This window comes from Battus philenor, unplaced genomic scaffold, assembly GCF_028537555.1.
Source record: "Battus philenor isolate CCGP_79_NKW_IND1 unplaced genomic scaffold, ilBatPhil1.0.hap1 SCAF_9, whole genome shotgun sequence".
Classification (NCBI taxonomy): domain Eukaryota; kingdom Metazoa; phylum Arthropoda; class Insecta; order Lepidoptera; family Papilionidae; genus Battus; species Battus philenor.
Window position 1 is genome coordinate 5,778,026 of NW_027181759.1, and position 17,378 is coordinate 5,795,403.

General features: G+C 31.3%; 1 protein-coding gene across 3 annotated transcripts in view; it reads left to right on the forward strand.

The window, feature by feature from the left end:
* LOC137931976 (extracellular serine/threonine protein CG31145) overlaps positions 1 to 17,378 on the forward strand; it is a 108,296-nt gene that overhangs the window by 14,253 nt on the left and 76,665 nt on the right. The window contains exon 1 of one of the 3 annotated variants that reach the window (XM_068775497.1): positions 14,396 to 14,481. The exons of the other annotated variants lie outside the window; for them this stretch is intronic. Within the exon in view, the coding sequence (XP_068631598.1) occupies positions 14,438 to 14,481 (44 nt within the window). The 5' untranslated portion in view covers positions 14,396 to 14,437. Of the gene's footprint in view, positions 1 to 14,395; positions 14,482 to 17,378 lie in introns of those variants that run through there. 3 annotated transcript variants of the gene reach the window in all.

The window sequence follows — 17,378 nt, forward strand, 5'->3', positions numbered from 1 at the left end:
AACAGAATCGAGGCGTTGTATTGTAGTCCTCGTGGGCTCTAGCGAATGTGTTTATACTTATTCGAGACTGTATTTTATAAGTATTATATAAACGCTTTAAAATTAACAAAAGTATAAAAAATATTGTATTTACAATATATATAGTTTTATACATAACTAGGAATAAATTCATATTGAATTTATATGATTTGGAAGAAGGAGCGAGAGATATAACAGGGAAATCTCTCTATGACCCGCTGACGGATTAAGACCTGTCAAAAGCAAACTAGCTCATTGTTGAATCAGGCTTCCGAAGCAGCATCGATAGGGTTAAAAATTTGGTTAGGTAGAGGAAAGAACGTAGAATATCTGGTTGGTGAAGGTGAACGTCAATGCAGTGCAAAGAGGAATCTTAAACCCAGGTCTTCAGTCCCGTATTCGGCGTGTCTTCCTACAATTTGACAGACCCGCCACTCGCACAAATACATTAGTGTCAATTTTAAAAATGAACTTAAATATCGTCTTTGTAGTTCTTTGCACTGGGCAAAAAGTTAAAATTGAGACATGTTGAATTTAAAATTTCTTATTTATTATTTGAAATGTTAGGGAGGAGACAGCTCTCAGTTCTACGTACATTGATTATAACAGTGTTTCTCAAACTCTTTGGGTCATGTTCCTTACCCTTTCTACAATTCTTAAGCGTCCCTTGTATAACGTAAATATTTTTTATATTCTAATGTACGTAATAATAAATTTAAATATTTTTTTAAGTAATAATTGACGACGCGATACAGCCAGTTTAAATTTTGATCTGGTCTAACGAAATTATATTTTGCAGCAATTATTAATTTCCTTTTTTTAGTTAAATTTGGTACCGATGATACCGATTTTAAATGGCCCGAAACGAAACATTGGATTCAGAGTAACCATGGCAGTTTTTAATACGAAAATATGTTTAATACATAACTCATAATGTGTGTTATACAACGAGTATATATAAAATAAAATTTAAATAAATAAAATCAGCGAGCATTATATACTTAAAGAAATTTTCTGTATCCAACTAGTGAAGCAGTGAAACCATACTATAACAGCGTGTTAACATTTAGGTGTGCCGGTAAACAGTACTTATTGTAACTCTCTGTTTACTGGGGGCGACAAATTTGATATAAGTGAACCATGCTTATAAACATTTCAACCATACAAATCAACATGTTATCGAAATCGAAATATGGAATAACAAATACGTACTTAAGTTGTACATTCGTATTAAATATTGAAAATGCATTTTCTTACTATATCTACGTATAATCGTTACGTTTTTAATAATTTCTCAAACCATAGTTTTTTAAAAGAGTTTACCATACAATAATTAACGGAAAACACTTATACTTACATTTAATGCTTTTACAACAATTTCAAAACATTATTTATAAAATTTCTGAAAATTATTTGTGTTAACTCATGTGCGTAATATACACTGCATTGTATTAGTTAAAGTAAATGCCGTTCTTCTTTCTTTGATTCTTCGACCGGTTGCTAAAGAGCGTGTATAGTTGAGCTAAGCAGATGTTGAGTTGCTGTTTAGTGCAATGAATGTTTTTGTCAGGTTCTAATGTCTCTACCATTAATGCAAGAGACCTGGCTCTCTTGGAGTTTAGCAGCAAGCTGTTACTTAGATATTTTACCAAATTAGCAGATTGCTAAACTTGATAAACAGGTGCTTTGGGCAGACTTTCTAAAGAATGATCTCGGCTTGAACTGTCTTTCAATACCTTTCAGATATTCCGATTTGAAGGTAAACTGTAAACCCCAGCAAAGCGTTCAACTGATGCTGGTATGTCAAACACAAAATGTGACACTAAACGGGAATTTGTCATTGAAAATTTTATAGCAGCACTGTTTTGTTATTGTTTAATTATACTTATTTCAAAGGCCATAGTGACCATCAAATCATATTAAAGTAATATAAAGAGTTTTGAAAACATTATATCGTTACATAATGAAATAAAACTCACTGTCGAGAACACGGAAATAAAAAGAAATGTGTTAAAAATTAGTTTTATATTATGGATAATATTCGGGCAAAGCTTGGTCGTTAACTTGTAGTATTTTAAGATTGTCGGATGATCACTTCAGGTCGTTATCAAATGATCATATTGGAAATCTCCGGGGAGGTCTATTTCCAGCTGTGGACGTTTTACGAAAATGATGATTATGAATTCTAGAAGTTCATATGTACCAGTGCTTCTTCATTCTTCATTTATTAGCATGTCAATCAAAAAGTGTAAACCAAGTACTATCATTATAAAAGTGGAGTTGTAGCAATAAGGTCCTCTTTCCTAGTGTTTCAAGATTATCCTTGAACGTTCATAGTTAAAATCATGATTCATGTCCCCTCTTTCTTTTCTTTAATCTACAAGGAGGTTGCCTGTGTTAATTTTAATATTTATACGTTGCACAATTAATGTTAACATTCCATAATTGCTTCATGAACGGTATTTAATTGTGTTACAAATAGAGAGAATGTTATTTTTTGCATTCATGAGGCAGAACAGCGGTAGTTCAATGTCCGGGCGCACGCTTTGAGATTGTTTGATTAAACAATGTTCGACACACGATACCGGTGTTAATAAACATGTTATTAATTACTTAATTTGTAGAACAAAAGGGAAAAGAGTGAAATTGAAAAGCAAAAATCGCATGTCAACACACAGCTAATACTAATACATGAATATAGGCCCTTCATTAGGTAGACCAATGAAATAGTCGTGGTCGCGGGAAATCGCTGGACGCGGGCAGAACGACACCAGTCATCGTATTATCTTTGCGAGAGGCCTATACTTTGCAGTGGGTGTCTATCGGATGATGATTATAAATAAATATATAATCGTTCCCTAGAATATGTATAGACGATAAAAAGAACAAAAAAAAAATATCGTACGTTAAACTATTTAAGTAGATAAAAAAGTAAACAACTGAGAAAGAGAGTAAAATAAAATAAAGACTAATAAAATAAAATTGTTCAAACAGATTTAGATTATAATGATTCGATTGCAGGAAATCGAAGTTAAAAAATCTTTATGTTTATTCTAAATTCAAATTCATTGACAGTTCGATTGCTATCTATGAATCATTATTGCGTTGTATACACGCTTCACTTGAATCATTGCAGCTGTAATAAAAGACAGCTATTATGTTTGTGACATAGTTGTAACGTTGTAATAAATCATCATGATGGTAATAGGTCTTACCTAGAGATTTACAATAAGACCGGTTAGATGGAGACTGTTAACAGCGTCCGAGGACCTTAACAATCAATTGTTCATCTTGTGGGTGGGTGATTTGTGGTTTCTTATCTTGAACTTCAAGACTCCGTCGTCCAAATTCAGCACCTACTAGACACATTATTAAAATCGTCTGTCCATTTTGTGGAAGAATGTCTTACATCTCGCTTGTTGTTCCGCGGATTGCTATTATTAAACTATATATTAAGTTCGTCAAGTAAAAAAAAGACACAAGATAATGTAGTAAGATCATGCGTCGTCGGTCGTCCATTGTTCCTATGGGATGAGATGCTCGGCATAGGATGTCCACCAACAAGGAGGACAGATAGCCTTGTTAAGTCCGAAAATGCTGGATATAGGCGCATACAACCTGTTCAATTAAAAGTCTACGTCGGAGGCCTATTTCCTGTAACCGATGTCCTATGACAAGTGATGATAATGATAACCCACGAGCAAGTTATTTACTATACTGTCGTATTGGCAAAGGTATTTCAATTATGTATTTATCTATTATAATGACATACCAATATAGTGAAAGAAACAAGATTCCAAAAATGCTTTTGTTAATGTTGGTTTGTATTATATCATCCAAATGATGCTTGTATTCGTTGGTTACAATCCGTTTGTATTATGAATGAATCTATTAGGTAAATATATAACACTTACTCAATCAAGAGAAAAACGGAATTTCTTTCCGACCGTAACATCAGGCCATTATCCGCGCTTGGTTTGCCTTGATCCGATGACACAGTGGCCAATCCACTTGAAGTCTGTCATAGGGCTGCCACAACAACTTCCTACAACATTTACTAATATTATCATGTCATTAGTTTATGATTAGTAACACATCATTAGTATATTTTAGTGTCTCGTACTAACGAGTACATTTTCGATATTATGTCATTAGCACATTTTTGTATCACGTCATTAGTACATTTTTCGTATCATGAATATTAATAAATTTTTAGCACTTATGATATAAATGTCAGTAATGGCCAGAAATAATCAATATTTATTACCATAATTCGACAGTTCTTCACAATATGAATTTAAGTAGTGATCTTCTGTTTCACGTTTACATTCAAATGTAAATAATTGTTTTACCATCTATAACACATATTGGTCTTTCTTCTGTTTATTCAGTTGTTTTAACACACCGTAACTTATTTTTATATAATAGTTGTTATTGTGCACCTAGTATCATTTTAAATGGAGTTTTATAAGTTTTATATAAATACGGTCCTGGTTTTTATTTAACCTGATCACAAAGATAGTTATCAATATAAAACATATAAGCAAAAATTTTATAAAATGAATCTATGCGAAGGCCAATTTATATAATAACATAAATCAAAAGTAGAAAATTACTTGGTTATAAATAATTATAACCAAGTAATTTTCGACTTTTAATGACTTTTGATGGTTTTAATAAAATACTACAGTCTACAATGTATTAATTTATTTATTGGTTGGCCTTTTTATATATGCTAGCAAAATTGTAATGTACTTCTAAAATATTTAATTATGTTCTTTGATAAATGAAACATATTTACATTTGTTAAATATTACTGTGGGCATGACTGTTTGATTTAAATAATTAGGACACATTATGTCTAAAAATCTGAAAGACGTTTATGAAGATAAAAATAAATTAGGCCAAGATTAGTTTAGAATATTATTCTATTCATAGAGCGACAACCATATATAAATCAGTCGCCGGCTCGTCGCTAACCGTACCGTAGAACTGGCAGAACAACTTTCGCGAGTCGTCCCAATATTGCTAGTAAACTATTACATCAGAGGCATCTTCTTGCGGACAATATTATGCATGCAAGGAGAAATACACAACAATGCTAACAAGACTTGTTGGCTTGGCTTGTTAGAAAATCTTCAGCATCGGCTACAATATTTATCACATTTTGGGATAAGTAAAACTGAACAGCAGAGAGGTTCTCTATGCCTAATTAAATAAATGACTGTTGTGTAAATAAATCGCAGGGCTCTTCCACATGGAACCTTAATACGGGATGCTTGTCACATATCTTTTTATTCACCTGTGCGATTAATATCTTGAAGGTTTCCGACAGCTGCGCGGTGTATGAATCATAGTCTTGTTGCACTTTAGTCTTTACTTGAAGACCATTGCCTAGACCAGCGTTTCTTAATCTTAGACACTTTTGTTGTGGAATCCCTGATCTATTTTAATATTATGTTTTTAATGTAATAGTCTGTAAATAGATTACGTGTAAAAAATTTGGCAAAAATTAAAAACTGTATTTTTTTTTTCAAAATGTTATTTAAAATTAACACAAAAGATCTTAAAGCTTAAATTTACATAAACAGGATTTTCAAATTTTAATTTTAACGGTACAAGTGACATTGCTTTTAATTATCACGAATATATTTAATATTATGCTTATTTGATGTAAGTTAAATTTTTATGTCAGCTTTGGCATCAAATCTGTTTCTTTGTTCTATTTTTGTCGATAAATAAGCTGAAATCCCCGTCTCGCATATATATGTGGTTATAAATTGTAAAAGCGCCAACACAGCCTTTTGCGACAATTAAGGATATACATCTTTTATATTGAACCAGAATTCCGTTAATGGTATTAATTTTATTTATTTCGCAATGATGAATCAAATGTCTTTTCAATTAAAGTTTCTTATTCTTCCGTTGACAAGTTCGTGTATTGAAATGTTACTTCCAGGAATACAAACATAACATAAACATAACTTTCACGGAACCCCTGAGTGAACTTCACAGAACACCAGGGTTCCGCGAAACACAGTATACGAACCGTTGGTCTAGGCGACTATTTTTTTTTGTGTGTCAGGAGTTGTGGGTTAGTAATTGTGTGATAATATATGAAGATTTCAAGTATGGCAACGTTGATATTTACTGTTAAAATCATCACATTGAATATTTTTACTTTTCACCACTATTCCACGGATTGCGCCACTATTTTATAGATTGAAGGTGTTGAGGTAGGTTCAACCTCTTATTTAGTAACTAAAGCAAGCTCAGGGACTTCCTCGGGAATGCTTACTGGAACTGCTACATAGTTATTTCATTGTGCTACGTGGTCAGGCGGAAGGGACCAGGATGGGAAACCTGGGCTTGGGATATCATTCAATACGAGTTTACTTGCTACTGTCGAATTAAATCAATGTAACTTTGTCATTAGAATTTTTGACCAACAGGCCCTGTCAAGGTTTTTATTAGTTACTTACTTACTTACTTACTACTATTCCGACGCGGTCTGCATCCACTGTTTTTCGAATCCCCGATTCCTTATCCTTTGTTTCCAATAAAATAAATCAACAAAAAATTAATAAAATAGTATAGGATAAAAGTTGTTTTCACAATAAAGAAAGAAATGATTCTGTGACCTTCGTTGCGCTTATCGTACCGTGGTCCATGGAGTGGATCCAGAACCTAAGGCCTCTGAGACCACCTCTATTTCTTTATTCTTCTTCATAAGAGAGAAAAACCTTTTAGCATTTATATATAGGTATACAGTTTTTTATAACCAAAATCGATAGTTACGCGCAATAATTCAACATAAGACATGTTGAGGTCAGCGGTCGATTCATTGTCGCTTCAATGCCACGTACAATAGTTAAAATAAAAAACTATCAGTTCACAAACATTAATTCACACGAGTTAAGTTAGAATATGAATTCCGCGAGAGTTAACAATTTCATAAAGTTTAAACGATACTTTAGCATTACATACGTTTATTACAAACGCTATTTTGTAATCAAATTAAATGTCGCCCGGAATATTAAATTTCGCACGGAAAAGAGCTCGTTGTTGCAGATAATGTCAAGGTAAACATAGTTAAGTAAAATATGCGTACACTTCCTTCACCAATCATAAATAATTAAGGCATTTTAGACTAGTTATTTATCGGTATAAATCTTTTATAATTGTTTTTCATAATGACACAAATTCTACTAATCGATATTATTAGCGAATACTAAATACATGAAGTTAAAATATTCACTGTCGATGTAATAAAAAACATTTAAGTATGACGTGACTTTAAGTTGCTTGCTTTTTTTTAGTATAGAATAAATGAAATAAAGGGTAAGATTGACGTAACTGCATATCTAAAATAGTTTTCTAACTTACTTAGAATAACAATGTATAGTAACTATAATATAAGAATAGATAGTATAATTCAAGGAAGTTTTCCTTTTAATTATATATTACACTGATTATTGAACCTTGTTGACAATATATAGGTTTTTAATGTTTCGAATATAAAATAAATAAGGAACCTTAGTAAATTGAAACGTATAATCAACCTCGTACATCTTATAAATATCAGTCGTTATTTTTAAAAATTTTCTTATAAAGTGTGATTGGTTATAAGTGTAACAGTTTCAAGGGGTGAATGTGTAGCTCATTTGTCAGCAAGAAGCTTAAAACCTTTTACGCCTATTTTTATTCACTTTGTATAAGGTGATAGCTTTGAAATATACTACATTAATTCATTTTCCTGTTAGAATACAAGCAGTAACTTCTGGCAGTAAAAAGTCGCCAGGTACAGATAGTAAGCAATAATAAATAATATTATGTATAAGAAAATTTCTCTCGACTATATATGCTTAAAAGTAAAAACTATAATGCGTTATTCTGAAAAAAAAAGAACCAAATTATAAAAGTTATTTTTTAAATTGTAGATTCCATTTAAAACTTTATTCTCCCATATTTTTTTATCACTTTGGCATTACAAAAAATCCACTGCTTTACCCACCGGCAACCGCAATGTACGCCATCATAACACTATTAACAGCGCCATCGAGTGTCAAGGTTAAAAAGCCACTGATTTACAGACATTAAACAAGCGCGGTACAATACAAAATATAATTATTAAAGAAACTAGTTTCTTTACATATGTAGTAATACGAATTTTGAAAACGTACCTGCTTATGACATTATTATCCCGTTATTTATTATTTCTGAAGCCATCGATTTTTGAATGAAGTGTATTCATTAAATGAAAACAAATGAGTAATACATTCACCTCTTTAAAGCCTTCCTAAATATTTTCTGTTATATATTTACGAAAAAAATCTATATGCAGATTAAATCGTAAAATTTATTTAGTTCACTGTTATACTGACAATTCTAGTATAGATAAAAAAATTATAGCAAATCTAAAGAGCCAAGGCTACAGAGTACGTGGCAAACGCCCATTTGAATGCAAAACATCGATTGCGTGACCTAGCAATGCATTCGCTTATTACAGTCATAAGTGACGCTTTATAAAATTTCAAAAGACAGTATTATTTAATATAATTTATGTATTGAGATTATTTATATATCGGAGCGACATTAGAGGAAAGGTTTTGTTTTAATGTATTTCAAAAATGTAACTAGATATTGTACGAAGATACCTTCAGGGATTATTTATTTTAAGAAAAAAAATAAGTAATTATATTGACTTATTTACTGATTATTATAGAGTAGACATATAACAACAATTGATTGTTGAATAGTTGTTATTTATGGTAGGCAAATAAGACATAATTTATTATAACTAGTTTGACGATGGGCAAAAATGGCGATGCGCCGACAGCACAGAAATGGTTGTCATTTGAAATTGTAGTACTCGGGTCTCACATGACGATGATTGTCAGTCGAATATAGGAATATTAGTTAAAATAGTCTTGTAATAAAAAAATCATAATAATGATGTTGACAAAGACATTGCACGTTCTATTAAAAATACTACTTTGACCAGTTTATCTCTTATAATAGTAATTATAGACCAGGTGGACCAACGACCTAGTTTAAGTCGCGAAAGTCCGGTCATCGCCGTGATCTTTGAGGGAAGCCTATTCGTTGCAATGCGCCTGCCGAAAAGAAGAAGAACTGACTATATGATGCGATTTATAGAAATAATGACACGAATTTTCGCATAATAAAATGCGGCGTACAAAGAAATTTTCTTGATACAGATATGTCCTGGTCATTTCTTGTACTAAAACTTTAAATGCTTAAATAGATTTATTGTACAGGCCTGAAATTGCAATGTTAATAGTTTAAATAATATTGATATATTTCACTAGAAAATTAACAGGTTTAGGTTTTTAATTTTTGCAAAACGTCAGGTTGATTCAAGACTAGATAAATATGTATTTCCTTGTGAGTAGTTTAGTAATTTAAAGTTTCTAAGAATCAAGATGATTCATCTTCATCATTCAATATAAAAGACTACTAGTGTTTTGCCGACGAGACTTGTTAGCTGTTCTTCTTATTTAGATGTTGAAAACTTTTAAGTGTCATGTTATTAAAAGATTGTGTAACTTTTTTGCGTCTATCAAAATTTTTGTTTCCTTTGATCATTGTCATTTCAACCGTAAGACGTCCACTTTTTGACATAGGCCTTCCCCATATATTTTCAATACCACCAGTATGAAGCGAACTTCATCCATCGTCTTTGGACATCTCTTAAAATTTTACAATAAAATAGGATTCTTACATTAGTTCATAATAAAATTAAAATAAATAAGACAAACGATATAAATTAATTCAATTCAAAGTTATTATTACAATAAATAATTAAATAGTTTAGTGTAATAATATACAAAAAAACAGTATACTCGACATGAATTTGCAATTTACAAATCTAAGCCTTTGAATACATTACTCCAAAATAAACCGGAGGTTGCCATCTATTCCAAACATATCTTTCACTTTTGACCTTGACTCGGGTAAACCTTCATGAAGTGTAACAGCATTGTGATTTTTTTTTGTTAAATACTCACGTATTATATTAATACTTATTCCATTGTACGGTGTATTATATTTTAAAAATAAACTCACTATACGCGTTTTAAAACAATGTGTAAAATCGAAGAAAAAATAAAACTTAATTGATTACACTAAAATTTAAAAATTATAAATATTACTGTAGTTAATTTCACCACAAATCTTAAAACAGAAGTACATTTAACTACAAATTCAAATTGTCTTTATTCGGGAAAGGACTTTGAATCGTCAATTTTATTAAAATTATAAGTGGTAAGCTAATACCGGCTCGGAATGCTGATCTGGTGAGATTCGAAAATCCATCAGAAATTACACAGTTGCTTTTTTATTTAACACAGTGATAAACGTTAAATTCACCGGTTATGGTCATATTCATTGCGGAAGAAGATTTTAAATTTATTTCTAAAAAATAACGTTGTATTAGAGCCGAAGAACAATAATAGTACGTAATTAACGTTTACATAAATTCATAATGTTTTTTTAATATGCGTGAACTGTGTCCGTGGCGTATTGCGTAAACAGGTTAAATTGAAATTAAAAAATTAAATTATACGTAAAAATAATATATAACCTGTTTTTAACTCTCTTCGTTTTTTTTAAATCTATAGCTTATAATAAATATCATTACATAATAATTAATAATAATTACCGGTCCTATTGGTAATTTATGGAAGTTGCCTATGTCCACGTACTTTTGCGTCGTATGCCTAAAATTATGATGATGGGCCGGTAGACATGGCCTGGGTAGGTCCCCAATAGGTCGAACGAAATAGTCAAAGTCGCGAGGTTGCTGGATGAGGGGAGTGCAAGGCCGGTTGTCGTGGCGATCTACGAAGGAGGTCTATACCTTGCTGTGGGCGTCCTGCAGCTGAAAAGAAGAAAAAAGAAGGTTTTAAAGATATTCTCGTTTCAGAAATATTAACTTTACTTTCAATTAATATACAGCTTTAAACGAGAGTTTAGAGTTGTGTCATATCGAATAAACGTGCAACTTTTTTTACTAGTGACTTTAGGGTAACTTGTCCATTACAAAAAAGCAGACAAAGCATTAATTAATGCAAAAATTCAATTGAATTATTTTAAATCAATAATTTGTTATAATATTATATTTATTATGTATTTACTACAGTAATAAAATAAAATCATTTAAATACATGACTCGTAGTACTGTCAAATAACACAAAGTTAGTCAAATAAAGTACTTTTTTATTGTTTTTCTAATAACTATGATGAATCAATAGACTAAAAGCGTTTGTTTCAGAATTGAAACACGAAATAAATACAGTTTAATGTACAATTTAATTTTCATGAACTTAAACTTCTATTATAATAAAATAAGACATTTTATTTTATGTTTATCGTCGATTATGTATATTAATCCTATTTTCTGCTGGAATATAAGCCACCTCCTAGAGGTAGTATTAGTTGTGCTGGACCAGTGTAGATTGGTCGATTTTTGGTACAAGGACATTACTGTTTCCTGATAATGTTTCATACAAAGTTTTTGCGTGAGGTTATATTTACAATTCAATCAAAGCACTTCACCTTTCGAGAAGCGAACTCACACTTTATGCAGGAAGCAGTTGTATTTTACATCAGTAAAAGTTACAAAAATGTCTATTTAAATTTAATCAGAAGAAGAACGTGTAGTTTTTATTGTTAGATAACTACACATTAAAAGTGATGTAGAAAAATATTCATGAATGAGGAGGTATCAAACTCTACCAATGTAGCTAGAGATTATCCTGTCTAAAGTGGCAGTAGGTGGGGCGCATCACTCGTGAAATTGACGGTCGTTGGGGTGAAAAGGTTCTCGAGTGGCGACCAGGAACCGGTAGACGCCGCGTCGGTTGGCTACATAGTCAAGGTCGCGGGAAGGCACAAGACCGGACGTCGTGGCGATCTTTGGAGAAAACCAATGCCTTGCAGTCTATCGGCTGACATAAAGCTGATGATGATAAACCATTATGCTTCGATCCTTTTGTTAAAAAGTAAAAAACTAAATAGAAATATTTGTGTGAAATGTATAACGATGTTATTATGTATTTATATATTGTGAATGATTCTAACAATTTGATAATTATTTGACTTGTCGTTTTAATACTTATCATTTAATGATTACGTGTTTCATTTTGTGAAAGAATGATCGTAATCATTTTGCGACTGTTGATATGATGGCGTGCATTTACACAGATTGTTTTGTGTGTAACAAAAGGTATGGTTTTTACGAACTATTGCACGTGCTGTGCCTACTTAATCAGAAATAACTCTTTTACGAGTTAGCTTTATGTTCGTCTATTGCAAAATGCAATAGTTTTTTGTTATGCAATCGATATTTTCAATATATGATGAATGTTTTTTTTGTTGGTAAAAAAGTTAAAATACGTTTTACTATTCGATGCCGAAATCTGTAATATATTTGGAATTCGGTAGGAATATTCCTTTCGCCGAGTAGAGTAGGCGAATAATTTTTATTCGCCCCAAATTAGCTCTTGAACTGTTCTTTAATATTACCAAGAATGTATTTTATGAAATTATACCTCCAAAAGGCAGTCGCGCTAAGTGAAGCGAGCGTGGGACAGCTAATATTCATATATATATATATATATATATATATATGAATATATATATATATATATTTCCGTACTCCGATATCGATTCAGTTAAAATATCTTCGGAGGTTCACGCCTTTCTCCGAAAACCGATGAGATATCAATTAGTCAATACAATACGCCAGGCGACGTATCTGACCTAGATTTTTTTTTAATTTGTTAGCTCGCGGTTTCGGGATCCCCGAGCCTGGGTTCGAAGAAGCTGTGAAAGACGGAAAGGCCATAATCTTCTGTAACGGCTTGACCGATTTTTAATGGAATTTCATATATAATAATTCCATGGCTGTTAGAATCGATCATAAACTATATTGCAAGCCCCTAAGTGATAATGGTGGCCCACCCCATGTTCTTTTTTATTTTTTCGACAAAATGTTTTATTTTCATATTTATTACATTTAACACAAAATAACATATATACTTAAATTTTCACCTTTTTACTCTCAAATCTTATTTTTTAATAGTAATAATAGTACTTCAATGTTTTTTTTACATTTGACGGTTGATAATTTATCACTTACCACTTGCACGCTACAGTATTGAGGGGTTGGTATTGTTTTTTGTTTTTATTGCTGTAATTAATTATATATAGAATACTAGGGCATAATCGCCTTCTTGCCTCTGACTTATATACTAAATTTTCACACGTTTATAATAAGTTAGTTATTATTGTATAAACCTTGTAAATAATTTCTGTGACAAAACAACGTTTGCCGTGTCAGCTAGTATATTTATGCGCATATGAAATTATGATTATATATAAATGAAATTAGCAGAAATCTTGACATTTATTTATTTATAAAAGTAGCACTGAGTAAATTATATTAGCCTTAAAAATGTATTTTGCACACGTTGCAGTCAACACAACTGCTTTATTAGATCTGCTTCTGTGTTTTTACTAAAGGATTGTTTTTACTACCGTCGTTAATGCATCTTTTCTTAGGTACAAAACTAAGTAATCAATTTTGTTTAGTACACATTCTTTACATTAATAGCTTTGACTGCTTAATTAAACAGGGTTTTAAATTTAAATTCTGTAATAAAGTAAATTTTTAGCTCATGTGCTGTCAATTAATATATTACATAATTATTTTTGTATATGAATGTATTGTACGTTGTGTTATATATAGAATAAAATCGATGGTTTAATAAATAATAAATAATGTGGTATGATAACGTATGATAATAATAAAAGATAAAGTAAGTATAACCATTCTAAATTTATTATTAATACTTATTAAAATTAATTATTGTTTACTGCTATAAGTAATTTGCCTGACGCATTTCAATAGAAAAAATAAATAAACATATTTCAGAGTGATCACTTTATACGAGTTAATTCTATATATGTGTAAAAAGTTTTAGAATTTGTTTCTGATAAATTAGCTGTACATTTACTCTTTTATTGCTTTTACACGTAAAAACAATCATCCTGTCGGTGTTTCGCATCAAAATGATTTGTTCAAGGTTAGAAAATCCGATCTAATTTTAGGTAGAGAAAGTTTAGCTTGTTTTATTTGCAGGAAATGTAAAAAAAGCTTGTACGATGCGCTTTCCAGGCAACCTTGCAAGCAGGGCCGGGGACATAGGAGAGCTCGTAATAGACTCGGCGATGCGTGGGCGTGCGATCTTTCTTTACAACGCGGTTCGCTCAAAACATCTTTCGCGCGTACGCGGATCACTTTACACAATCTCTTTTTTAATTTCACATATCGTTTTTCTATCTAGTCTGTAGTGTTGTGTATTTTGTGCCAGTGTCACATAGTGATTGGTTTATGACAATGCGATACGTTCAATTTTGTTTAGTGTTAATATTCAGGTAATTTTTTTTATACTCGGCGTTATTTTAAGGTGCCAGTTGAATGTGCTGTTTAAAAAAAGTATATTTATTTTGATAAGCATTATATGCGAAGAAGCAAGGAGTCGAGCGTCCGTGGAAAAAGAACTTTGCTCATTCATTTTTATGGCACACGAGTTAAAATTTCGGTGTTGTTTATAATAAAATAATACATATATTCAGAAACTGTTAATGGATATATAATATGAATGTATAAAGCTTTCTTGGTCGAATGTGATAAAACCAAAATCAATAAAAGGACACACGAAAGTTAAATCTAAATTTTATGAAAGATATGTTTTCGTCTTTAAAAGCTCGGAGTGATATTTGTTTAATAAATGTCACCGGTTTTTCAAGGTCTCAAATTAAGTGGCCAATGTAAATCTACGACCAGTATGACGAGCTTCTAAAATAATTATACTTTCAATTGCTAGTTGTCTACTCAAGGTTTCTAACGAAGGCTATATTCATCGTAATTGTAACATGGACATAGTCTACCGTATTTTCAAATTTCGTGATTGAAACTATTTTCGTTTGCCCATTTTTGTTACAATTACACAGGTTGATTAGTTATATGTAAAAGCTTTATAGGAAGGTAGAATGTGTAGTTCATTGGCTATCAATTAATATTTTTATGAAATATTTAATAACAAAATTTAATAATTATTATTTACTATCTGTCCTTGTAGCTTTTATACTACAAAATTTATTCGGCTGTAGCATTCCAAAAAAAAAATAATGCAACATTTTTCAGAGTGATTATTTCACACAGGATTTTACATCTATTAAAAAGAGGTGTAAATGTTTTAAAGCCTTTTACTGACAAGTGGGATATATATTCACTTCTTTAAAGATTTACATCCGTAACCAATCATTCTGTATAATTAATGACATGTTTTTAGTGTACCGTATAGTTATGTAGTACATTTACGTAGAAATATTGGTGTCCTTCAAAGAGGCAGGTCTCCAGGCACTTGTTTTTGCCACCAAAAAATGTTGTGTGTGCGATAAAAATTATCTTCAAAATATTTAACATTACATTTAACTAAAATGGTGGGTTAATGAGATGTTCCATCTTAGCTTTATAAGGGGATTTAAACAAAAAGGAACTTATTTATATACTCGTATGCTAATGAAAAGTGAGCGAAGTTGTGGTTATAGACCCTAAACAATTTTTTGAAATAATGTTTTGATAGCCTATTAAATTTATGTTCGGAATATTGATCTTCCAGATTATCTTTTTTTAACTTATTTGATTTGATTTTTTTTTAGTTTATATATTTATCCAATCCTTAATGATATGTTCTAATGATATTTTCTTCATGAACTGCTCCTATTTTTTTTCTTTTCCAAAATACATATAATAAATATAAATTTGCGAGTAAAATACGAGGTTAGTGGTATAACTGTTAAGATGACCGTTCAGATTATGTACTTGTGCTCGGATGCTGTCATTTGTAAACCTGTCTCCGACCTTGCCTCTTAAATAATCGCCAACAAACCGGTGTTTCGCTTACGGAGATTACATACTGGCTGGTCTCGTTAAAGACACGCTTTGTAATTTAAAAAAAAATCACTGTCATTGTTATTTGAATTCTTGAAGATGTCTTTCTTATATTACGATGTATAAAAGTAGAATTTTCAAATAAGAGTAAATAGTTTAGTTTTTATTCATATTACACTGTCTGGTTTTTTAAATATCATGTTACTGAATAATTATTATCACCATGTCAGCCGGTAGACGCCTACAGTAAGGTATAGGCATCCACCAAAGATCGTCTCGATGACCAGGCTTGCGCTTCCCCCGACCTTGACTGTATCTATGGTTCACCAAGTGGGAGATTACCCACGCCGCGTCTATCGGCTCATGGTCGCCTCACGAGAATCGTTCACTGCATAATATTACAGGAACATGGCACAGGAAAAAAGTAGGTATCACTATATTTCCTGCTATTAGACAGGCAATAGAAAACAATCGAGCCGTCTCCAAGCAGTCACACTATGTAGCACCACACAAGCCATATAAGAACTCGGTCGTATTAAAATACAGGATAGTTTGTAATAGCTTTAAAAACTTTAAATCGGTAATAACTGGCTATTACCTACATATTTGTTAACAAAAATTAAAAAAAATACACAACTTTCATTCACATTGTATAAATTGTCCACTGAAATATGTAACATATTTAATGTATTTATTTTCAATGGATTTGTAGTAAGCTAATAAATTCTGGCAATTATACTGTATGTAGTAATGCCAATTTTGGAAACGATTTTTACGCAGAACTTTACTTATTATTTATGAAAATATTAATCTTTGTAGGAATGTACCATAAATTTAATTAACAGCAATTGAGTTATACACTTACTCCTTTAAAATTTTAACACCTATAACCAATAACACCGTCTAATTATAATGGCGAGAGTTGAGGTTTTTCCAGGGAGGTGAGGTTTTTCTCAATGCAAGGCATTGGCTTTCCCAAAAGTTCTCATCGAGCCCGCAACCTAAACTATGTCGACGGTTCGCTTAGAGAACCTTCAATCCTTTAATTCGTGGAAACCGAAAATGACAAAACATGACCTCTTATCACAAAAAAAATATATCTTTGTAGATATTCCGATATACCCAGGATTAGCCCATTAATTCATTTAAAAAAGTAGTTATTATTTATAATCATAGAATATTTTTTACAATTGTATTAAATTCAGTGTAACGTACAAGTGTGAAGGTGCTTTAAGAACGTTCACTCGTTAAATCATTTAAGCATGCTCACATTAACGTGCTGTTTCATAAAAATGTAAATAGACGTCATTGACATATTAATAGCTGACTAGACCAAATATAACTAACATATTTTTTAAATTTATTAGCAGATGTT